General features: G+C 38.7%; 1 protein-coding gene across 14 annotated transcripts in view; it reads left to right on the top strand.

The window, feature by feature from the left end:
• KMT2C (lysine methyltransferase 2C) overlaps positions 1–25,975 on the top strand; it is a 198,718-nt gene that overhangs the window by 143,299 nt on the left and 29,444 nt on the right. For 12 of the 14 annotated variants that reach the window (XM_037386995.1, XM_037386999.1, XM_037386989.1 and 9 more), the window contains 15 exons: positions 1,580–1,708; positions 3,576–3,695; positions 6,302–6,432; positions 8,031–8,217; positions 13,713–13,817; positions 14,175–14,222; positions 15,387–15,524; positions 15,695–15,727; positions 15,810–15,929; positions 18,047–18,185; positions 18,450–18,664; positions 18,781–18,854; positions 21,445–21,627; positions 22,284–24,164; positions 25,199–25,524. In XM_037386995.1, coding sequence (XP_037242892.1) covers positions 1,580–1,708; positions 3,576–3,695; positions 6,302–6,432; positions 8,031–8,217; positions 13,713–13,817; positions 14,175–14,222; positions 15,387–15,524; positions 15,695–15,727; positions 15,810–15,929; positions 18,047–18,185; positions 18,450–18,664; positions 18,781–18,854; positions 21,445–21,627; positions 22,284–24,164; positions 25,199–25,524 — 3,829 coding nt within the window. The remainder of the gene's footprint in view (positions 1–1,579; positions 1,709–3,575; positions 3,696–6,301; positions 6,433–8,030; positions 8,218–13,712; positions 13,818–14,174; positions 14,223–15,386; positions 15,525–15,694; positions 15,728–15,809; positions 15,930–18,046; positions 18,186–18,449; positions 18,665–18,780; positions 18,855–21,444; positions 21,628–22,283; positions 24,165–25,198; positions 25,525–25,975) is intronic. The other 2 variants (XM_037386994.1, XM_037386992.1) reach the window with 2 other exon arrangements.

The raw sequence follows: 25,975 nt of genomic DNA, 5'->3' as shown, positions 1-25,975 counted from the left end.
ATCAGTGCCTGTTCTCTGAATGTCTGAAATTTTCATATGAGCATCAGGGTGAATAAAGCTGTGCCCACAGCTTTGACTGGAGCAACATAGTGTAGTAGTTCCAGGAAAGGGGAAAGACCCTTACTTCGACTCTAAAGTTCTGGGTGAAAGAAAGAGGCTGTATCTGAGAAAACTGAGCTCGTGGTAATTTTGTTACCATCTCATCTATAGGCTTTCATCAGGTTCCGCATTTCATCTGGTGTTCCACATTTTAAAGTCCACTTGATGAAAGTTCAGCTTGCTTTGGGAGCTTCAGCTTTGGTAGACTTAACGTGGCTCTTCTGCTACTATTTGTAGAGCTATGCTTTGTAAGTAAATGGGAAGGACCACTGTGGGGTTTAGCATTTGGCATACCGCTTTGTGTAGCAGGACATGTTAGCACTCTAGCAGGTTTCTCTTCTGCCAGAAGTGAACACGTTGCAGAGGGTTGACCCATGCTCTGGAGAGGAGGAGGGAACTGGCCGTGGTGGTCAGTGGGGACTGCCTTTGCCAAGCCACTAGCTTTGTCGGTTGAACTTCTGTCTTCATTGATGGGAAAGTCTGGTTTGTGACCCAGCCTGTGGAAGAGCAAGGGCTGTACTTCTACCACAGCAGAAGTGGTATGAGAGAGTCCAGCTCTGTCTGTCATAACAGTATTTCAGTATTTCTCCCTCTCACAACTGTATGTGGTTTTAGACCATATAGAATTATACACCTAAATCCAAAGCAGAGAATTAGAATTACAATATCTTTTCAGGGGTCAGAGCACATTTAATGTTTCAAAAGCTTGATAATAGAATGAAGATATGAAGCCATTACTGTGTTGATATTTGGGAGGTATCAGAAACAGAATTAACTCCCTCGCTCTTCAACACCAAAGGCTTTTTAATGCCGTCATACCTTACATCTGTTTCTACCCTGCTTTCCCACAGAATATAAACTCTTAACTCAAAATTACAGTCTTTGTCTTCAAGGCTGAGTAATTCCTTTGGGCTGAATTTTCTAGTATATAGTTAAATTCCTTTTCACAGATAAGTCTGCTTTCATATGGCTTCAAGTCAAGAACTCTCTAAACAAAGAGTCATTAAACATTACCTTCCAAGTACAGGCTGTAGTTTTTCAGCCTGTCTGCTAAATAAAAAAAAGGCCTACCAAAGAAAACAAGACAGTAAACAAAATGAAGTGAATCTTGCATGGTCAGTTGTAACCATATTCCTTGATGTATGGCTAGAAATTGGTCAGACACTTAGAAAATGCAATAGCACAGGCATCTGAAAAGTTCACCAAAAAAATTCTCAGATTCACGTATAGTAACTATAGCATTTACTCTCTGGTCTTGTGTACACATCATCTCAGAGGAAATGTATGTATATACTGGGTTTGTGTATAGGTAAGGTGGGTTTCACAGAAGTGTTTGGAGAGTATGAGTAGCTATCACCCACCCTTTTGGGAAATCTGTCAGTTTTAATCAGTTTCTCAGAAATCGGTCAGATGTAGACATTTTGGAAAAATAACTTCTTTCCCTTCTCCAGTTAAAGTTACCATTGCCTCTTTTCTGCAGAAGGTGATCTTATGGATTGTGATGGAAAATCAGATTCCAGCCCAGAACGGGAAGCTGTAGATGATGATACCAAAGTGGCAGAAGGAGCTGATGGGATTAAAAAAAGGAAGCGAAAACCATATAGACCTGGTAGGTTACAATAATTTTTACGATTGTGTGTCCCTTGTTTGTTTTAACACTTTTTTTTTCTGTATAATTAAACAAAAAATAAATAGAAAACAGTATGGAATTCTGAAGTACTCTACTGCTAATTGTTGATTTTAGATTTTTTCCCCGTTCTGTTTAAAATAGTTTTTAGTCCTCTTATCAAAATATATTTCCAAAGGTTGCTGCTTAGCAGTGTGCTTGTTCTTAGTATGCTGTCAATTATTGGACAGTAGTTCAGATCTATACCTTGTATTGATTCTTAGCTTGATGGGAAAATGTACTGTATTAATATGATTGATGAAGGGCGGTTCTTGTGTGTGTGTGTATGTATGTATGTATGTGCATTTGGCAATATTTGAAGTTCAGAGAACTTTCTGCAGGTGTCGTTATTTTCTGAAATACTTCATAGGAGTAAATATTTGTAGATGACTTCTGGCAGTGAATTTTAATGAATTCATTTATTGGATGGATTAATTTATTTTAATTTATTAGGGCAGTCAGCTCTTAATTATCTTGACTGTGGATTAACCATGTGTCCTGGGTGTAGAAACACTTGAGCTGTCTCCAGGCAGAAAAAGCTAGAGATACCTAAGTGACTCTGTAGGAAGTAGCTCTGATGCATTAGGGCTGAAACTGAACCCAAGATAATAAACTGTGCTGAGACACCACGTGGCTTTTCGAAGAGCCCCTGTACCGCATACCTTGGTATGTCTCGGAGTCTGTGTTAACATGGTGGTTTTGTATTTCATTATGCAGCCTCCCACTACTGTGGGTAAGTTGGTTGCAGTCTTTGCAGTCGCGTATTTTCACCAGTCCCACCATCCTGCTTGCTGTAACGGGCCATACCCTCTGGTTATGAAGATGGAAGGGGAGGAGAACAGAGGCAATGAAATGATTGAGGATGTGAAGGCAAGGAGTACAGTGAAGGAAGGAAAGGAAGCAGGAGTTACAACACGGTCTAGTTTCTCTTGCTCCTCTCAGTAGCTAAAAAGATCTGTACCACCTTTTACCCTCCCCACATCATTTCCCACACAGCCGTGTAAGAGCCCTGTCTCAGCAGGCCATACCCGTGTGTATATTGCCTTCCGTCATGGGCCCACCCTGGGGAGATAGTGTTACAAACCTACATCACTTAACAGAGATTTCCTTTTTCTCTGCACTCTACCTCAACAAGCCATTTCGTTTTACTGTCGGGTCCTCAAGAGAAGAGAAGAGAGTTTTGTTTGCTTGGTGTGGGTTTGGATCATGAGTTGAATAGCTTCTGTTAGTTTTCTGCAGCCAACAATTTCCCTGAAAAATGAAACAAACCTGAATCTGATGCATGTACATACACACCAACTGCAAAGGATTAGAAGCACTGCAGTCACTCTTTGTTAAGGGATCCTGGAGATTCAGGCACTATGATGTTGATGAATTATCCTTTTATTTTGTGATCCGTCCTTCTCTAGCACCATCATTTGGAGTGATGGGCTCTCGAGCAGTTTGTAGAGGTTTTTTGTGTCCTTTAAGGCTCTTTAATAGATTTTGTTTGGTAGATTGACTAACAATTCATCAGCTTACAAGGGAAGGGAAAACCCTTCCCTTGTAAAAGTTGCCTTGTTGAAAGTGGCCAGGTTTGGTCCTTTGAACTTGTGGATGATTTACAATCCTGAAATTTTGATCTTTTGTGATAATTATATATATACCCACCAAGACATTAAAACTCTGAATGAAAACTCAAGTATCTCAGATTCATTCTTAGACCTCTACAGATGCAGTAGTCCCTTTTATCTGCAGAACAACCTTGGCTGTCTTTGTTACTATGAAACGTAGTTTTTATCAATATACTGAATTTTTGTTTTCTTATTAGGTATTGGTGGATTTATGGTACGTCAGAGAAGTCGTACAGGGCAGGGGAAGACTAAAAGATCTCTCTCCAGGAAAGATTCTTCTGGATCTGTTTCTGAGCAGTTGCCTGGCAGAGATGAAGGTAAGTGCAGAAACTTTTTTTAAAATTTTTGTTCGTGCTCTAATGCAATAAAAATAACGCAACTCATCAACATACGATTCTTTCCAGAGTTGTGCTACTGAGGAATAAGTTTTTTGTTTATCACGATGGCTTTATTAATTGAACTGAAAATACTCATTCCTGCATACTTATACTTTCAGCAGAGCCCATGATTTACAAAGAAATTGAAAAAATGAATTGCAGGCTACTGTGGGAACAAAATAGCGAGCATTATAAGGACTGCTGTATTGTGTCAGAGCTCTGTTTAGCCTAGTTTTGACTAGTAGAAGACAGAAAAAAAGTGTAAAAAAAAAAAAAGAGGTAGGTTTAGAGTAATCCTCTTTCTCATACACTTTCCTCCAGATGTTGTCCTGATCCAGAGGTGTCTCTGGACCATCAGTTTTAATATTCACCAGTGTTCCATGATCCACAAGTGTGTCTGATATTTTTATAGATCTGTTTATGCTCTGGAAAATCATACTTTTAGTGAGTTCAATGATACACTATTGCTGTATGAAGAAATAACTCCTTATTTTAAACTGGATGTCTACCAGTTTAAGGATAAGCTACCCTCACATTTTATATTACGAAAGGTTATTTAAAAAAAGTCACTCCATATTAACTTATAATACAGAAAGATTTTCTAGACGTGTGGCATTCCACCATCAGTTTTTGCCTTTTCCAGGGCTGAAGAATCCTGCTCTGTTTGGTCTCTGCTTTTAGCAAAGCCATTTTAATGCCTTTTGACTCTGTATTACTCAGTAGATTGGGCACCTTACATGAAGTCAGATTTTATTGATGGGCCTTGTTCTCTTGCTTTCTATGTGTGATTAAACTAAAATATTTCATCCATCTGGATTTGTTCACACTATCTAATCTAGAAAATATGGAGGTATCATTAAGGTGAGGTGTGGAGTGTATTTAGTTCAGAGCCTGATCTGTATAAGGTCAGTAGGAGGAGGCAGCTGCTTCTAAAGGTTTGCAGATACCATCTCAGAAGACTCTGGCCTTGATTTCTCCTATTATTCTCTCCTGTCTGTTTAGTTATTGTGTTTTTAACCTTTCTAGAGCCAGATTGGTCTCTTGCTATGTATTTGTACAACATGATGGAGGCTGAATCTTTACTGCAGCATCCAGCCAATATTAAAAACTAATAGTTAAATGCTGTCCTTGCTTGCATTTGCAGACCTACTTTATGAAGCCAACAAATGTTTCTTTAATCAGTGCAAGCCAGTATTCTAGTTAGATTCCCTAACTAGATAGAATAGATACGTTTGCTTTCCTGGTAATATTAGTGCTATAGCTCTGTTTTCCTGCTTTATAAATATTATTTCTGTGTAGTATACAAAATTGTTTCAGATAATGCTGAAAATTTTGCTTTGAAGTTTTTCATTTCTATAGGGATCTGCTCCTTTAAGTAAAAAAAAAAAAAAAAAAAAAAGCTAAAAGTTAATTCCCCATTCTGGGTAACAGTACAATGCATATTGTTAAAAAACAATATTCTTAAACAAGTATTCTTCAGCTAAAAGTTTGAGCTTCTTTTTGTGTGCTCAGGCACAATTGCTTGTTAAGAAAAAAATAACTCAGAAAATCTTTGTGTTTTAAATCATCATAGCTTGCTGAGAGCCTGCTTCTCAGCTGCCAGTACTCACCAGCCTTACCAAGTTTTTTGCTCCTCTTGTCGTGTTCCACCCCCTTTCTCTGCAAAAGCTCACTCTGCAACAATGCAGAGGTCACAGCGTTGGTTAGCCGCATTCTACTCGCTGTCCTCTGAATATGGTACAGGAGATTACTGCAGTACAAAGCATAGCTGATTTTACCACCAAAATAACAGAGTTTCTTAAATGACTTCCCAGGGTCCTTAACTCCATCTAATTAGCTATGGCTTTGGCAAGATAGAAGTGTCAGGACTTTAAAAGTTCTGCTTTTACCTGCAGTGTTTTCCCTGGTCTGTTGAAATAAAATACTGAATGATTGATGAGCACTGTGTCCTTTTGTGATCGTTAGAAAAAACAGTGCTACTTTGGAATATGATAGCTGAATAAATGTGTAATTTTTCTTGAAGAGCATCTTTATAGATGTCTTTTTCTTGCCTGCCCATTATTTGTACAACAGTCTTTTTCAGATTTAAGGAAAAAAGTTTTTTACTTTTAATTTGAGAATAATTAGTTTATAAAATGAAAGGTCATGAATGTGTAACTCAGCACTGATGATTTTGGAGATAATACTTCAGTGGAATTAGCTTTCAAATATCTGATTGAATGGCACCTATAATTTCTCTGAGATTACCAAATTCTTAGGTGGCTTGCAGATATGAAAGTTAAAGGTCTGTCTTTAGCCACTCAGGTACAACAAGGTAGTGACGTGACTGGTATCACATACAGTATTTCTTACTGCCAGAGCCCAGCTTATCAGGTGCCAGTTCACACCTGGCTAGATAAAAGCCACCTTTAGAATACATCTAGAGTGATGTTCAATAAACCCGTGCACCCAGATAGGTAGCAAGATATGTTTGGCATGCTGCCACTGTACGTTTAGAGCAAGACACAGAGTACTTTATTTATTTGTGCCTGAATGTTACTTTTTAGGTTGGACAGAACAGCTGCCAGACACTCCAGTTGAGGAGTCTGCCCCAGCTTCTGAAAGTACTGAGAAAATAAAAAAGCGTTACAGAAAAAAGAAAAATAAACTCGAAGAAACCTTTCCTGCCTATTTGCAGGTAAAACTACTGGTGTACATCTTTACGTGTGTTGATGCATAGTTCATTTAAAGCTTTAATGTTTCTTTTCTGATTCCCAATTCATTCCAATGAAATGTTTTTTCTGTCAAGAATGTTCATAAGTTTGAACAGAAAGCTGTATAATATGTTAAATCTCCAGTCCTCTGGTGTTACTTCTCTCTCCCCACCCCCCCATTTTTTCTGAGAGAGGAGACGGGAGGAAAGAAGCCACCTTTTCTCTCTGAACTGACACATGACATTTTCAGCATTCAACTCTGTAGGATGTCTTTGCATGTTATTTTCTTAAGATACTAATCTTTCTTTTCAGAAGATTATAGAATGTTATTTGGTAGGGGAAACTTGTTTTCCTACAGTTTTGTGGGGTTTGCATCCCCCTACCACAATAATCTCTGCTCTTCCACTCCGTTAATTCTCTGACATCCCTAGCACGTAAGAGGTAGCAGTCATGGATATTAACCACAGTATTAACGGTGATTGAGCAACTTGCTCATCTTCAACCAGTTTAAAAACTGACTGGTTTATATACGTCTCTCACTGAGAACATTTTTGGTTTGCTGTTCTTCTTAGCTACTTTTTTCATGAAAACTTTACTGTCTTGTAGATGTTCACCAAACTTCAAGATGTAGACTATATTGGGATTGAAAGCAAAGAATTTACAAGAGAGGCAGAGCAACCTCTGTCTACAAGTAATTTGTATTTCGTATATGGGGAAGGAGTTGGAAAGAAAATACTTAAACATTTACTATGGATTAATAAGGATAAATATTTTTTCCTTAATGCACATTTTAGTCCTGTAAAATACAGAATATTTCTTAGATTCTTCTTCTGCTTACGTTGGAATAACTGGTACTGAAAAATCTGTATCTTTAGCTTTATTTTTAGCAGCTGTATAGCTGTATCCTAAATCAAAATTTTAAAGACTACCTGAAAACAGATAGAGTTCTTATATAATGAATAAAACTTGGCTTGAAAATGTGATAGGTTGTTGTCAAATTACTGAGTACCCAGGCTTAGGTGAGTGGTAGCTTTTATAGAATATTTGAAGAGATACTAATGTAAGTTAAACATCTTAAGGTGTTTTGTTACTGTGGTTTGACGTTGGGGTGATTTTGTGGTAACTGAAATGCAGTGGATGGTAGTTCTAGAATTTGGACTACAGTGTGCTTGCGTGTTTTTCATAAACTTCTTGTGTGGTCTTGATCAAGTTCCCAGTAGTATTCTCCTCCTTCAGCTGTCCTTTTTGTGTGAGGAGAAATAATTTAAATATTGAAAAACTTGTGATATATAGCAACACTGTATTGGCACTGTCTGTGCCACATACATCTAAGATGACTATTGTTTTTCTATGTAATTTAGGGTGTGAATTTAATCATAAAATATTAATCATATAGCTACCTCAGGTAAGCTGTATCCACTCCTTGTAACCTGGAAGAGATACTGCCATATTGGAAGGCATGAGAGACTTGAGACTCTGGTTTTATATTTCTAGTAATCAATGGCTTTTAACTTTGTTGATACCAAATTTTTCAATAGATACAGTGTTTTTCCTACATTGAATCATGTTGTCTTGTTTGCAGGAAGCTTTCTTTGGGAAAGACCTACTAGATACCAGTAGACAAAACAAGATGAGCCTAGATAATTTACCTGAAGAATCACTTCCACTCTCATGTAAAACAAATCTGACCACCAATTTCCTGGATCCTTCATCTGACCCCCTTCTTAGCTCAACTTCCACTCCAGCTCAGGCAAAACTAGGACCTCAAGGTATACAAACATAATGTTAGTGATAATTCAATAGTTTGATTTTGTTGTTGCAACTGGGGCTTTTCCAATCTTTCCCACTTTTCTCACAATGTTTTTCTGATTCTGATTTGTCTGATTTCTACATTCTGTATATTAACTGCCCTTGAGCAGTTAAGTTACATTGGTAAACGGTGATATTCAGAGGCTCCAGCTGTTTCAGAAGGAGCAGTGGATGGTACAACAGTTGGCATTTAATGCAAATCTGAAACTTGTTGACTGTAACGTCCAAGTCTATAAAATCCATGAAATTAATTCTGTGTAAGAATAAGCATACACATTCATTATAGAAGAAGACAAAAATACTCTAATTAAAAGGTAACTTTTAGTAGTCTAGTGAGTATCAGTTGGATGAATATCATCCAACTTCTATTTTCTTTAATGTTTTAGATTATTTTAGGTTGCCAGTCTCCTCAGAACTTTTGGCTCACCATGTCCTTTCTGAACATGAGTGCCCTTTCCAGGTACAGTGTGTAGCCTCTAGGCAATCTTTTGCTTTTGCTGTTGCGAAATCTTACTGAATTTACAGCTGAAAGATTTGCAAATAGCCAGAGGCTTGTGAAGTGTTGCTGAAAGGGCAGCTTCACACAAAGAAGCAATTAAATTGAAAACCTCACTGTCCCGACCAAATTATTTTTTTCTCTGTGTCTTGTAGTATATGCAGTTAACTGGAGGTGTCTTACCATTCTGTATTTTTTAAAAAACGGCTAGTATTTCTTGTATATGTTAGATGATTTGTGACTTGCCTTTCAGCTTGTCCTCACAAGTTTTTCCATGTAAAAGTGTTTACACACATTGGTACAGTTTCCCATGTCCAGAGAGTCATCTGCAGAAAGGTCACTTATTTCTGATTGTTGCTGGGTGAAAATCAGCTAAATAAAAGGCAGAAGGCTACATTATAATTAAATATTGATTGCTATACAGTTGAAATTGTGGGTAATAGAAAAGGCAAAAGTTAACTTCCCCTGAAGGGGAAACCACTGCAAATGGAGTGTTTCAAGGTCTGTATTTCATTGTTTCCAACACTACAAGAAGACATGCTCGCGTAGACTTTTTCCACTGCAGTATTCTTCTGAAGTCAGAGAAACAGGGATTCAGACATGTTTGTTGACCTACCTGACTGTAAGATTAAAGTCACTAATGTTCATGTATTATGGTAGTTCAAGGTTTTAGAAATTCATGAACTTGATGTTAATTTAATGTTGTCTTATTCCAAAGTTTAAAGGAATTTTTAAAAAACCTGTTCTTTATGAATAAGCAAATTTGTAAAACTGTAATTTCATCTTCTTTTTATTCAGAAATAAATCATGAAGAGGTGGCTATTAGTAAATAAATCACTAGCTACAGTTTTAGTGGATAACCTGCTGTCTTTCCCATTTTATATATGAGATACTGCTTTCTGGCCATAGGAATGTTCTCAACAATTGTCTCTCAACTGTTCAGATTTCCAGCCAAAACTGTGTCCAAATGGAGCTGTTTGTTGTAGTTGGAGCGCCAGTGGGTGAAGTCATCTGCCAGTATTGATCAGTTCCAGTGCAGTTTTTCTTAACTCTTTCACTGTGGCTTTGTGGGAGACAGTTATTTCCACAAGAGCATCCACACATGTGTGAAAGAGATTAATTTTGTGTGTTGGAAACCCTGGTAAACTGGCTAACTGCTGAGCTAGCAGCTGGCTAGTTTATTTATATTTAAGGCAATACCTTCTGGCTGATATTGCAGAGGGGCTGGAGGTGAGAACAGTGTCCCAGAGCACCTGTGATATTTTCATCGTTTTGGTACAGACCTGGCTTTGGAGCAGGAATAATGTGAAGTGCTTTATTCACTGCGCTGGGAGGTGGTAGGACTGCCTGGTTACAGTATGCTGTTTTCCTACAGTGCCATTTCTCACAGGGATTGCTGACTCCTGTGAGAGTCCTTGCTTAACTGGTTAGGTCTTTTCAACAAGGAAAATGTTCTTCTCTTGGAAACTCCACTCATTCAATCCCAGGATTAAGGGTTAGATAATACTGGTTCATTTTTCAAAGAGCTCTGAAGCACCTAAAGAAGTCCTTCTATCTGCTTTGCTTTTCAACATGTGCATAAAACTGCTAGGGAGTTGAACAGTGATGCGTTCAGTCTGCTCGTGAATGGATGGTGCATTCCAGTGACGTGGTCTGTGACTATTTATTCTTAGGGCTCGGCTAAGGGTAGCTGAAGGTTTTGCTAGACAAGACTGCAGCAATGATGAGGATCAGCAGAGCTGGCCAGAAAATGGGTGTTGGAGTCCTTTGTATACTATTAATTTCTAGTAACACTGACTGAAGTGAGCTTTAGGCTCCCAGTCCTGATTTCTGTCTGGCAAAGAGGCTGCAGTTTTTGTTTTCAGTTACGAGACTCACCTTTCCTGTGGTTTTATAACACGGGGCACACTGCACAGTGTATTCTGCATGGGGCCAAGCCTTAAATTCATTTCCAAGACAGTGCTAGAGCAGAGTGCAAAGACTTCCTGACTGGGAGCACAGAGCACCAGATCTCCAGGGTCTCCCTGGCTGTTGGTGGGTGAAGTTGAAGGTGGTGGTTGGAATCTGTTGCATGCCATGTAGTCTGAGGACTGTCCACATCTCTCTTGAGTTTCTTGACCTGGGTGTTTCTGATGAAAGAGTCCACTTGGTGAGATGTGTTCTGTGAAGGCTCTGGCAATGTCATTTTTTCTCTTTTAATTTGGAATAGCTTAAATTCAGTGTATTTTTTTTTTCTAGGGGTGCTGAAAAAATCATCTGGTCATGCAGGGCCTCCAGAGAATGCTAAAGAAATTCTTCCTAGACAAAAGGAGAGGAGTGGTCTGGGGCTCTGTGCAACTGATTCAAATGCTGCTGGGATGTTTTATAACTAGATATGTTATTGCGTGATTAAACATCTTAAAGTGGCTGCAGGCTTGGGAGAGGTGTTTTTATTCTTTTAGAACTTCATAAATAAATAAAAATAAATACATTGGAGGGATCAGGATCACAAGATATCAGTAGAACTGTGCTGTCTTAGAGATGCAGCATTACAAGCAAACTATTTTCCTTTTTGCTTTGTTTTATCTCCATTCTGAAAGAGTCAAATTAATGAGCAGTATTGAGCTATTTGTTTGGCAGCAGATGTCAACCAGCTATTGATTCTGATCTGAAGCAGCTGACTAAAGTGATTTAGTTGTTTCCAAGATAATATTTAGCACACAAGGAATTAAAACGAGGGGAAAAAATAGAAGAAAAATGTAAAAATATGCTTTAGATGAGATGTCTTACATGAGACTTATGGATCAGAGTCTAGCCCTCTGCTTTCACCAGCACTCAGCCTTTTGGTAGACTTAACAAGCTCCATTTTGAAAGCAGGTAGCTTTTCTCCTACCTACTAATCTCATCGAAAGGCCATTACAGAATCTGATTGCCTTGATAGTTAGGAGCCCTCTAATTTGAAGCCTGAATTTATTCACAGCCAGTGTGTAGCTACGGGTGGTAAACTCTTCAGTTATATCTTTCCACCTGAGCTCTTTCTAGGTACTTATACAATGTATTTATATTCAGATTAGAAGTTTAATTTTTAGGGACTGTTCCCAAACACATTTCTAAGGGCTGTGGAGGAAAACACCATGACATAAAATACTACAGAAGAATTAGAGGCTGCTAATACAGTCTCTATGCTTCCTTCATAAAAACCTTTTCCTCCCTGATATTTACCTGCCTTCAAGTAGCAATTCAGGAAAGCTAAAGAACAGCTAAAGTCAATCCTTTGCCTTCCAGCCAGCTGAAGTCATTAATATCACCTTGCAGTGCCTGGTATTAGCTAGTTGCTTGCATAATTAGACCCAAATTGCCAGAAGGAAAACAAGTATCTCAAAAAAAAAAAAAAAAAAAAAAGACCCCAAACCAACCCAACCCCAAACCCACCCCAAAAGCAAAAAACAAAACCCCGATAACTGAGTTCTGTTGAAAAGCTTCACATTTCATAGTACTTTTTATCAGGTACGCAAAATAACTATACCCAAGAAGCAGGTTTGAGGCACTTTTTAATACTTCTATTGATACCAGTTAAGAGCCAAAATCTTTATATACATGTAAACTGGCTGGTCTGCACTGGCACGTTGATCCACCTAGTTGAGTGGCAAGCGTAAAACATTACTTAATTGGGATGGTACCACCTTGTTGGCATTACAAAGGATAAAAATAAAGAATTAAAATAGTAAAGTGAAAAAAGATCAATCTGATTTTGACTTTCAGTAATGGTAGAATGAAAAAGGGTTGTCTCTGAGAAGCAGCAGGAGCTTCTTAATTCATTGTAAAATTTTGCAGCTTGGAAAGTAACCTCATGATCTAAGAAAATCCTTGGCACTCTTAAGCTAGAAATACTTTCCTGGGGCAGTTGAATTATAACAGTGGGAAAGATACCTGTATATGTGTGGAATTTGTTTGTTTGTTGACTTTCTGGTCCCTCTTCAACCTGCCTGTGCTTGTTTTCTACATTGTATGTTTTATGATTTGTATTAATCCTTTTTCTCTGTTTAATTGTATGCATATTTACCATCTCGTCACGTTTCATTGGTCTGACAGTGATTGCTTGTATAGTCACGATAGTCTGCAGGTTTTCTGAAAAATATTTTTCTCAACTTCTGTTTGTCAAACAATTATCTTCAAGTGTTGTACATCTGAAATAGTCCTACAAACTAGTTAATAAAACCAGATGGGCCGTCTGGAGCCATTTCTCTCTAATTAATTGGATGTCAAGAAGATAATCATATCCAGAATTTGTTATTTAACAATAAATAATTTATTGCTAGGACCAGGCCAGTTTTTCTTAGACAACAACCAAACATGACATTTCCACCTCTGACTGTTCTCACTTCAGGGTTTCCTCTGATCTTAAAAATAGCATCTTGGTTTTTCATTTACTTATTACTGCCTCTTACTCTTACATTTCATATCCCTATTAGGGTGTAGTAACTGGTTGTAAGAAAGGCAGTGGTGGGCAGAGAAGTAACTGATCACTTCCTTACCTTTTTTTTTTTTTTTTAATAGTCTGTGTTGATTTGTTGTGAGCTGTGTCCTTTATAAAACCTATTCATTGACTTTTACATTCGTAGGCCTTTGTGTCTTAGAAGTTGCAAATTCTCACTAGGTCAGGGGTGGGGTGGGGTGGTTCGCCTCTGAAATCATCCAGTCTTTCTTCCCCATGACTGATTACATTATCACTTTTACTTTAAATGGAGAAAATACTAAACAATGAAAGCATATGAAGATGGCTACAGTACTGGCTGGGAGGGGCTGCTGGTCAGCCCAGTCTGTCACCCTCCAGTGACCTGCAGTACGTAACACACTATAGAAGGCCCTTATAGCCTGGTAAATTTTTGTTTGAGTTTATAGCTCAAACAATATAGTGCATCACCAGAGTCATGTATAAAAGCCACAACTGGTTGATTTTATTTATTGCATCTTATGCAGGTAGCACCGATGATCCTTTAGCCGATCTTTCTGAGGTCTTAAATACTGATGATGATATTCTCGGAATACTTTCGGATGATTTGGTAAAGTCTGGAGATCATTCGGGTATGTATGTTTATAAGGTCTCGCTGATATTTGTTTTCTTTTTCTCTATTATATATGTGTGTGTTGTATTGTATCTATAGGTTATACTCGAGGTGGTTTCAGATACAGTTTTCATATTTTAAGAATACCTTGCTTTGAGATGATTTTGTTGCCTTCTACCAAAAAAAATAAATCCCCAACCTTCTCAACATTTTTGTTTTACTTGGCTCTTTGCTTTGCTGCTTAAGAGAGAATAAAATGTAGCTGCCGTTGTCTATCATACCTGCGTAGCTTTTTTCAGCATGCAGCTTTTTCTTTACTTTTTTTTTTTTGTTTTCGTGTTATAATCATCCATTTTATCTGGTTTGGGTCCTGTAGGTCTTGATTTATGCACTTTCCAGGTTGAGAACTCACCCTCCCCATTTGGTAAGAAACTAAACAATGGATGATCCATGGTTAGAAGTAGTCATCTTTCCTAGTGGTTTTAGCTGAAAGAACTGCATGTGTAGAAACTAGTAATCCTTTACTGTGTCACTAATTCATGCTTTCATTTTCCACTCTTTCTGTGGTGTTTGAGTCTAACACGACCTATAAATTCTGCACTCCGCATTTGAGAGTACTGCGTAAAGTTTTGCTTACAGCTTTTAAAAACCTTCCTGAGTTTTGTGTTTCATGATACAAAATCAGACATTTTCTTGCTGCCACTGTTAATGGTAGTATTACTTCTAGTAATAGTGTGTAGTGTTTATCATAGTGGTATCTTTTGTAAATTAAAAGCATTTAAACAATGTGAATATATTAAGCATGAATAAAGCAGTCAGCATCAATTTTTTTGTTTCCACTGGATGATGATTCATCACCTGATGTAAAACATAGGTTGACAATAAGTAGAACAGCATGTTTCATTATTTTACGTTTGTTTTTATTTGGCTTCTAATTCAGAATTGTATTTTAGATACTGAAGTGTGTAGTTTGTTCTTTCAAAGATCTTTCTCACTTGAGAGATTTGTTGACTTGTAAAGGATGTTAGAAAATTTATATAGTAAGTTATGTTTTCTCAGTACCAGCAAATCACTTTGTCTGATGTAACCCAGAATATTCAGTAGTTGTTTTTGAAACAGAAACTGCTACAACTTGTTTGATACTGACTACACTTCAGCAGCACTTCAGTAGATTTTTAATGTAATATTACAAGAATGTCTGGGGTGAACCTTAAGGTGCATGAGGATTAACCATATTGACTGCTAGCGTGATTGTTTTTAAAATGTGAAAAATAGTTACAGTGGAATTATATAATGAAAAATATACACTTAAAAACATGCTGTACCTACACTCAGTAGTCTTATTTCCCACTCTTCCAGTTGCATTCTACTCAATTAACATTCCTCAAACTGTACAGTAAACTGGAGGTAAATAGTGGGCAATTTTATTGGCTTATCTAATGAATGTCTTATTTTGCCTTTCGCATCTTAGAAAGTCTTGGTTTAATTGATAGCTCAGTTCTAGGGAAAAAAAAAAGTTTAATGCTCTTTATTCTAAACCAATAAATGTTACTATTTATGTCTAACTTATTATTCTTTCTTCCTTCAGCTGGATTGGATATTGGTCCCATCTCTGATGATCCTTCTTCTCTGCCTCAGCCGAATGTCAGCCAGAGTTCACGGCCATTGAGTGAAGAACAGTTGGATGGAATCCTCAGTCCAGAACTAGACAAAATGGTCACAGATGGTAATTTTTTTGTCCTTGGTCTTCTAGAAGACTTAAGTAGAAATCTTTTATTTTTTTTCTCAAATTGCTTACCTATGTGCTGTAACATACCTATTTGGTCTTGCTTGCAGAATTGATTTTATTGCATTTTTTGATGATTATTCATTCTGTGCTGTCTTTACTTTGTCCAGGTGCTATTCTTGGCAAACTGTACAAAATCCCAGGTACATGTTCTAATCTTTGTTGTCTTTTATAAAATTTAGTTCGTAAACAATGATGGCAAACTCATGCATGGTGTTTTTGCAGAGCTAGGAGGAAAGGATGTTGAAGATCTGTTCACAGCTGTGTTAAGTCCAGCAACCACGCAGCCAGCTCCTTTGCCGCAGCCTCCACCTCCACCACAACTTATGTCTTTGCACAGTCAAGGTATGTTCCTTCGTCACTTCTAAAACAGCAGCCTGGTCAAGAGAGTTGTGCATCTTTTAAATACTGGTGTGAAAGTAGGACATGCCTTACTTTCTGCTATTGTTAAATTGTGGAATCTGCTATGTTAGTTTATGAAATATTATTCTAAAACTGTTCTGAAGGGTGTATGTGAGTAACATACACGTAAACATCGCTAATAGAAAAGGACATTTATTTTAGATTTTTCTGACATATTGGAGCTTTTATTTTAGCCGACGCTTTCGTAGTTTTGAAATTTGTCTGTTGTAAAACGTGTGTTGTCTTCAGACTTCACTCTAATTACTTTTGAGTACCTCCTCAAGGGTAAGGAAGGAGTCTGTATGACAGCGATTTACTGAGTGTTAATTTCCTTTAAGGATTCAGTTTAACATATTAACTAGTCCTACCCAAATAACAGAGAGAAGGCTAAGTAATTTTGAAAGGTATCTGGGAGTTTAGTAGTAATGAAGAAAATAAATTCTAAAATTATCATGAGTTGATACGGCATATTCTTGCTCTTACATTGAAAGCAAGGGGCAGATTGATTTTGTTGTTGTTACCAGTATAGCATTATTTGTTCTTTTTTAGCAGTATGTGTGAGCATAATTAAATGCATTCTTTTCTCATCAGACATGATCTCTAGTGGATTTTCCCTGAACTCATGTAGAGAGTGCCCGTTCTGTTATATTGGTACTACAAAAAGTAATATGTAAATGGATTTCACCAGTGAATTAATCATAAGAAGAAAAATTATTATTTTCCTAGTTGGATGAATTTCCATAAAAAGGAAAAACTTCAAAAAATCTTAGAAAGGAGAGATTTTAAAGCAAATAATGAGGTGATTTGAAACAAAAGATAATACAGATATCACTGCCTGTTTCCCAGTTACTTGAGTACTTGGAAATAACTTCAGCATTTGAGTTCTGTGAGATTCTTGAACTTCTCCCTGTGGAACTGCCACAATTACAAAGTTTTAGATTTATAATTTGGTTCAGTTACGGTGTAATGATCCGTATGTTTCTGTGAGATAAATGCTTCAGTAATGGGGAAGCGTGCATCAAGTTTCAGCAGTTTCAAACAAAATTAATGCTGTCTTCTCATAAAGACATGTGATCCTACAGTGCAAACCAGGGGCCTGATTCTCCATCTTGTTTGTTTGCCAGGTCTTCACAGTTACTGTATACTGTCTATTTAGCAGCCATAATAAAGCACTTTCTCTTAAATTTTGAGTTACTTTCATCCAAACTATATTTGCTGTGTAGCATATGTAAACTTATAGATCAGAAAACAGTCTCCTAAAGCACGAGAGTGATGCAGTGTCATCCTACAGATGCATCTAATTCCTGAGCTACTTCTGTGCTTGTAAGAAGATACTGGGACAACAGTTATAATCGCACTTAAGTGACAGGGATTCAAAGGCCAGCGTTAGTTCTGTGTAGGAACATCTGCAAATACCATCTGCTGGAATGAATCTGCCTGTGCCACATTTGTAATATTGTAATCAAATAAATAAAATTTTCTGCCTTTGTACTGCTAGGCTGGACATTTAATTAGAAAATGCTGATGCTCATTTGACTAGATTTATCTGTTTCATTGGTTACAAATTAGAGTGTTAGCGGATAATGAGGCTTACTTTGGTACACTGCTCAGGAGTCTCAGAAGAGGAGGTATTTAATTCAGGTGGCTAATGATAATTCTGCAAGGACTGAAAACAGCCTTCTCCATGCTTGCTGCTTGGATCTGAGTATAACAAACACAACAGACCGTTGACCTCTAAGAACATACCTCAGTATAAATGTGGTACCATAGCATGGGCTAATGCAAAACTTTTGGAAATCCATTTAAAAAAAAAAGATTTTTCAGACAAGAAAAAAATAATCTGTACAGAGATGTGATGCAGTAGGGAAAAAAACCCCTTAAGTCTGTAGGGAAGCAATGTAAACTGATTTTAAATCTCTTCCAAAAATGGAAGGTCAGTACTATAACATTTTAAAGCAGTTAGTTTTTTGTTAGATGAGACATCATTTCTTCACTGAAAACTTCAGCTTCTTCCTTAAAAGCAGTCACCCTTTAAAACAGTATTTTAAACTTCTTTCCAGGAGAAAATGCGTTTCCAAGAGTGCCCCTTATGAATGGTCTGATTGGCCCTAACCCTCATCTCCCTCATACAGCTCTGACTGCTGGAGGTGGACTGGGCACCTTCTCTCCCATTACACAGCAACCATATACGGATGCCAGGTAAGTCCAGATGGGAAATAAAAAAATACCCATTGTGATAAATAGCATTTATCACTTGGGGGGTGTTGTTGGAATTAATACTGTGATATTATTAGTATTTAGCTACTTAGCTCTTGACAGCCACTGCAAAAATGTCTGTATTCTTGCAGCCTGTTCACTACTGAAAAAGCAAACAGAATAAGTACTTTGCTAATTGTTTTTTTTTTTTCTTTTTGTACTGAGAGCAACCTATCTAAATACCAAAACCCTGTTCTGATTTGTCAGGGATAAGAATCCAGCATTCAATCCAATGGTAAGTGAGCCGAACAGCTCATGGGTACCATCTGCTCCGCCTTTGGAAGGTGAAGGTGATACAATGTCCAATGCTCAAAGGAGCACTCTTAAGTGGGAAAAAGAAGAAGCATTGGGTGAAATGGCAACAGTAGCACCTGTGCTCTATACAAATATCAACTTCCCTAACCTGAAGGAAGAATTCCCAGGTAAGTGGTTTACTGAATAACATTAAATATATTGTAACGATTTATGCATCTTGATTTGAAAGAATGTAAAATAGACTTATCAAAGCCTTGTGTATTAACACATTTTTTGACTGCAGACTGGGCTACAAGAGTGAAACAGATTGCTAAACTGTGGAGGAAGGCAAGCTCACAGGAGAGGGCTCCATATGTGGTAAGAACAATTACCCACCCGCGTTTGCATACTTGCAGCAAACATATATTTCATTCATGAGGTTTCATTTGGTTTTTTTTTAAATAAATAAAGTTGTAGGATTAGTGAAAGTTCACTTGAAAAATGCCTTTGTAATTTAACTTATAACTCTGAATACTTCTACCTGTATTCTTTGTTTTTCAGTTTCGGAATAAACTGCGTTAGTATTGTGCAATGTAAAGACATTAGCTGACATGAGAGCATTTCTGGTTCCCACCATCTCTTTGCTACATTTGATTGATGCCTCAAGTTTTATTTGCTCTGTGTCCTTCTGCACAAGATCTCACCGGTTTCTTCAGAAGGATAGTAACAAATCATGATACGACTTTCCTCTCTTTCATCGTCCCCTCTCACTAGCCTCTCCTTTTTTTGCCCCATTAGAGTTGCTGAAGTCTTACTTGTTACATTCCAGAGGTTATGTGCTCACATCCCTACTTCCCTCATTTTCTTCTGTTCCATTGTTCTTGCCTTACTGTTCCCCTTCACTACTTACTCTCTTGTATTGCTCTGTGGTGGAAACTCTTTTGACATCATCTGCATTGTAGGGAGCATGAAGGACTCATATTTTCTCTCCAAAAGTGTTCACCTTCTTCACAGTTTGAGAACCTATATTACTCATTCTTATTGACCTTCCCTGCCATTGTTAACAAATATACTTTTCTTTTAATTTCCTGTCACGTTTCCATTCTCTCCTCATTCTCATCTTACCTTTGTTTCTTCACAACAGCAACTGGATAATCATTCTCACTTCATAGGTTTCTGTGGATTTTGCAGGGTTATGTTTTCATAACCTCTTAGCTTTGCCCCACCTGCATTTTTTTAATGTAGTCTCATTAGTAAGCAGATTTGATTCCCATGTATGTTGATGACTCAAAGCTTAACAGTACCAACATCATTTCCTGCTGTCCAAATTAAAAAATCCCCTTATCTCTCTGACAGCTTTTAGAGGATAAATCATTACCTCAAACTTAATGTGTGAAGTGGAGCTCTTGATCTTTCTGAACCACTTTCCACTTAAAAGAAAAATTCTTTATTGTTTTCTTTGTATCACTGAGGCATCGTTACTCTGCTTTTTATTCAAGCCTGTAACTTCAGCATCTTTGTACCTCTATGTCATCTTGTCCATGCTATATTTAATCCTGGTGATACCATCTGTGTAGTATTTATAAGATACTGTCCACTTGGATGGGTGAATTTTTATCCAGGCAGTTATCACTTTACAATTATTTCTGTTACCAATTTTTTTTTTCATTGTTCTTAACAAATGCAGTCCAATTCTTGTGATGGCTATCTAAAAAGGAGCTGCAAAATTATTTCCTTCATGTTCAGAAGGAGGGTGCATGCAGGTTCACACACACACACATGAGTATTTATGTAGCAAGAAGCAGTTACCTCCTCCAGAAGTTACAGTCCATATACTCTTGCCATTCAGCTGTTGCTACTGTTCCTGGCATTGTGCATGTGAGGAGCTTCTGTGGTACCTCTCCTGAGGGACTTACACTCTGTGGGAATGAGTAAAGGCTACCTTAGAAATGAAATTCAGAAGAGTGTTTGGAGGTTTTACTGTAGACTTCTCACTTTCCTTAGTATGCGCAAATCCCATCACTTATAGGGGAAATGACACTAATTTTTCTGCTGCTGTGACCCTGGTGCTCTCATCCATGTTACTGTTTCATTGTTGGAGGGGAAGGATTAGAGCCTTTTCTGCTAGGCCACCCCTACTTGACAACTGCAAATAAAGTGGTGAAAAAGATGATGTGAGGGTATGATTCAGAAAAGAAATCATATCCTAGATTGGTGGTAAAACAGACCCTTTCAAACTTCTGTTAGATGCTTTAAAGTGTCAGTATGGCTGTAAAATGCCTCATTGAAGAGGAATTTGCTGTTCTTCCATCCAATTTTCCCTGATCTATAAGCCCATATCCTATGTTTATACTGCTAACTTAACACAGACTGAGATCTATAGAGGCTATTTAATGGGGTTGACTGTATTTTTCTTGTCATTGAAAGTCTTCACATTAGTGGCCTTTATTGATCCAAACATCATCTGCTGTGCTCAAGTCTTCAGATTGCAGACCACACCAATATGTGTTTTGAAAGGTAAACTGGTAGGATTCATGCTTTCTTGGCACAGCACAGTACCTGAACAGACATTCCTAATGTATAGAAAACCTCTGCGGCTAATAACTCCATTGTTCTTTCCATGTGTGTTAAATGCAGAATTTCTATAGAGATGAAGTATTTTCAGTTTGGAATTCCTTTTAAAGTGCAGAATTTTATCTGCGTAGGAACATAGGATCATAGAATCATAGAATCGTTTAGGTTGGAAAAAACCTTTAAGATCAAGCCCCAGCTGTTAATGTAGCACTAGCAAGGCCACCACTAAACCGTGTCCCTAAGTGCCACATCCACAGGTCTTTTAATGCATGTGATTAAAACAGGCTTTACAGGTAATTTGGTGATAGATTTTTGTAGGAATAACAGATGCACTGTTCACACTTAGCAGAAGAAAATAAGGCTAACTACTTTTTTTTAATATATATTTTCTCAGCAAAAAGCCAGAGATAATAGAGCTGCTTTGCGCATCAATAAAGTACAGATGTCAAATGACTCCATGAAAAGACAGCAGCAACAGGATAGTATTGATCCTGGCTCACGCATCGACTCTGACCTCTTTAAAGATCCATTAAAACAGAGGGAATCAGAACATGAGCAGGAATGGAAATTCAGACAGGTGTGTTGCATTAAGCGTGTTTTGCTATTTTTCTTCCAGCTTTTTACTGCGTCGTTGGAATCTGTTGTAATAAAATCAATTTTAATATTTCTTTATAGAAGAGTTTAAAGTCAGCCATTCTGCATAGGAAGAAAACAGATGCTGTCAGAAGAGAAGCTGTTTAGTAAATGTTAGAAAACTTTGGTTTAAAACTTTGACTCTTAAATCCTACCTATTATGGAAATAGATTATTCTTTCTCTGTATGGCTGGCTAGTGCAGTAGTTTGGTTTTATATATCCTGTACTGCAGTAATCTTGTCCTACAGGCTACTGCTTCAGATGGGGCTGGCTGTCTCTCAGGCCCTGTTTGCCTCACGTCAGTGCTGCATCTGTCAGTAACTTTCTGTCTTCAGAGTATCAGTTTGGAAAGCAGTGTTGCTCTTTAGGCAACCTGGGGAATGCTTTTTCCCAGGCAATCAAGGTGTATGTCAAGGTAACTGAACTTTGCAAATAGCTAAACACTCTGCTTCCATTGCATTTAAACTTTGCAATTTACAATTATTTATAATTGATCTGTGACGTGTCCTAAAGTTTTAGTTACAGATTCGGTCATTAGAAAGATTTTGTATACCCTGGACTTACAAGTGTGACCTTTTTTCCTCGTAATTTTAAAACAGCAAATGCGGCAAAAAAGTAAGCAGCAAGCCAAAATAGAAGCCACGCAGAAGCTTGAACAAGTGAAAAATGAGCAGCAGCAACAGCAGCAGCAGCAGCAGCAGCAGCAGTTTGGTTCACAACAGCTTCTGAACCAGTCTGGCTCAGACACACCTAGCAGTGGGATCCAGAGCCCCTTAACGCCACAGACTGGCAATGGAAGTATGTCTCCTGCACAACAGACATTCCATAAGGATCTATTTACAAAGCAGCCGCTACCTGCTACGCCTACATCAGCATCCTCAGATGATGTGTTCCTAAAACCACAAGCCCCACCCCCGACTCCAACCCGAATCCCGGTACATGATTCACTGTCTCAGTCTCAGACTCCTCAGACATCATCACAACAGATGTTTTCTCCAGGTTCCACAAACACGCGACCTCCTTCTCCCATGGATCCATATGCTAAAATGGTGGGAACACCTAGACCAGCACCCCTTAACCAAAATTTTGTTAGAAGAAATACCATCGCACCCTTAGATACCTGTGCACCACAGTCGTCCATTTCTAGGCCCATTCAGGTAACTGAACCGTCAGGAAGCAGGCCTTCGCCGGTCAGGGATTCATGTTCTTCATCTCCAGGTAGCAGTGATCCCTATGCAAAGCCACCAGACACACCCAGGCCTGTCATGGCATCAGAGCAGTTCTCCAAACCGCTGGGGGTCCCAAGGTCGCCCATAGTTATGGAACAGTCAGGGAAGGTTCCTTTAACAGCTGGAAGCAGCGATCCGTTTACTAAGCCGGCTCCTAGAACTGATGCGTTTCAGAGACAGAGAGTAACTTCTGCTGATGCATATGCACGGCCACCGTTGACTCCTACTCCTACTCCTGTTGATGGTAGCCCTGGACCTTTTAAAACGCCCATGCGCCCACCTCAGTCCCCACAAGATCCTTACGCATCAATGCCAGGTACACCAAGGCGCGTTGCTGTTGATCCATACGAAAGGCCCGCTTTGACACCAAGGCCGGTGGATAACTTTTCCCACAATCAGCCTAATGATCCGTACAGCCAGCCTCCCCTTACTCCCCATCCTGCAATAAAGGAGACTTTTGCCCATCCACCCCGGATAGTGCGGCAGCAGAGTGATTCTTTCGCTCAATCTGGAGCCATTTCAAGGGCAGCTTCTCAGGATCCTTACTCCCAGCCTCCAGGTACTCCTCGGCCAGTTGCTGATCCTTATGCCCAACCTCCAGGAACTCCTCGTCCCACCACAGTTGATCCATATATGCAGCAACCACCAACACCAAGACCTGCTCAGCCAGCAGATTTATTTGCCCAGTCCCCAGCAAATCAGAGACACTCTGATCCCTACACCCAACCTCCTGGAACACCGAGGCCACTTCTCAATGATCCTTATTCTCAGCAACCAGCAACTCCGAGGCCAGGGATTCCAGAGAGTTTTAACAGACCTGCAATGTCAAGGCCAGGACTAATACCAAACAGGGATCCTTTCCTGCAGACGCCGCAGAACAGGTTGCAGGGCACTTTTGTCAGGCCATCAGATCCATGTTCTCAAACTCCCAGACCTGCAGGACCTGCAATAACTGATTCCTTTAGCCATGGTCCCACTGCTCCAGCACGTGACCCGTATGATCAACCGCCAATGACTCCAAGACCTCAGCCAGAATCTTTTGGAACCGGTCAGCTGGCCCATGATGCTGCTGAACAGCCACGGCCTGGATCTGAGGGCACCTTCAATGCATCTGGAAATTCTCCAATGAGTTCTCAAGGACAACAATTTCCCAAAGTTTCGCAAGTTCCTGGCCCGGCACCCACTACAGGGGTTACAGATACGCAGAATACCATGAATATGTCTCAAGCAGATACTGAGAAGTTAAGACAGGTGAGAAAAATGTTTAATACTGAAGGTTTTAAAATTTTATAAATAGAAGAATGTCCCTCATTCTTGTTAATACTTGAAGTTTCTTGCTATTAAACATAGCTATATAATGTAGTATTACCTTCATTCACTTAGTGCTATCCAGGAGGACCAATTAACATACTACAGTATATAGAATATAGAACATGAGTAATTTTAAGGAGTTTGAACAAGATCCAGAAAGGAAGCAAAAGCTGTCTTTGAAGCCACTGGAGACGTAGATGATTGGTCTGTAATAGCTTTTTTATCTACAGTGTGTGTGGTGGGGGGGAACACCTTGAAAGGACAATTAATTCTGTCCTATAATAGATGAGATGTAGAACTGATTGTCAGTGACTTGTTAATTGACTGGAAAAGGGAGTATAGGCAAAGATCTCAGACTAGACATGGAACCATCCAGTTGGCTGCCATACTGAGGTGAATCCTACCGTTGGGCACTGCTCTGGAGGCACGTTCACTCCAGGTTTTTGTCGATGTTTGGCAAACAGCTCTTGCTGAGAAATAAAATTACATTCAGCTTGTGGAAAGCTGCTCGGTCTTTTGTTTGGAAGAAGTAATGGGAACAATTGGTAGTATTTATCGTACAGTTTCAGAGTAAATTCTGTAGCTTTGATGTAAACCTCCTGCTGAATTTTCTGCCGGTGACTTCAGGTGACCTGTAGTCACCTTTCTCCCTCAGAATGCAGTTTTTTCATGCGGTAAAAGGGCCTGTATTACTGGAATAGAAAAAGGAAGAGATTTGCTTATGTTAATTGGTAAAATGGGTTCAAACTATACACTTTAAGAAGAGGTCTGGAGTTCAAGTTGCGTTACCAGCATCTTGCAGTATTTGATCCCTCTTCTAATTTCTGAGTTGATTACGTTACGATATTTTTCTTTAGCGATTGAAGAATTTTCGTCCTCCAAAAGGCTTAACGTAGCAGACTGTAACGCTTCAAAAATCTGTCAATTGCACTGTCAAGCGCAATATTTTTTTTGTGGTTTTTTTTTTTTAACAGCGCCAGAAATTACGTGAAATTATTCTACAGCAACAGCAGCAGAAGAAGAATGCGGTTCGTCAGGAAAAAGCCTTGCAGGATGCAGCAGCTCCTACCCATGCAACTCCTCTTCAGCACTGGCAGCAAGACAACTTAAACCAAATTTTTAACCGCCCTCCTCCTCCTTATCCTGGGAATATTAGGTCATCTGTTGTCCCTCCAGGTGGGCCAAGGTTCACTGTATACCCAAAAGACCAACGTGGACCGTTTCCTGCTGATGGGCAGTTCAATAGACCCCAGTTCCCAGGCGATATGAATGCCATGGGGATGAGACCTCATGGGCTTAGGTAAGCTCTTTGATCTCTTAAACCCGGGGTATTATGGGGGTAATTCTACATTTACATAAATTGTTAGATAAAGGGTTGTGGGTTTTTTGATAAAAATCATGTGTTGTCTACAGTAGCTGGTAAGTCAGTATGTACGGTGAGTTTTCCTGTAAGTAGCGTTAGAATGTGTGTTTTACATGAACGCTGTTTTATACTGTCTTTTATTGGGAGTTAATCAGAAATAAAAATGGGGAAACAGCAATACCTGTGAAAACTGTGACCTGAAAGATCTTGTTGCCCGTGGTTCCAGGGCATTTCTTTTTCTTTTTCTTTTTTTTTAAAAAAAGTGACTGACTTTAGCTTTGATGTCTTAATAACGAATAAATGTACTATACTTGTTTGCATTTATAATGAATATGTAATCAAATGTCAACTTCTGTCTGTGCCATTTTTATAGAGAATGCTATGATGT

Source organism: Falco rusticolus, chromosome 4, assembly GCF_015220075.1.
Source record: "Falco rusticolus isolate bFalRus1 chromosome 4, bFalRus1.pri, whole genome shotgun sequence".
In the NCBI taxonomy this organism is placed as follows: domain Eukaryota; kingdom Metazoa; phylum Chordata; class Aves; order Falconiformes; family Falconidae; genus Falco; species Falco rusticolus.
The sequence above is the reverse complement of the archived record's forward strand: the minus strand, read 5'-3'. Positions and strand labels throughout refer to the sequence as shown.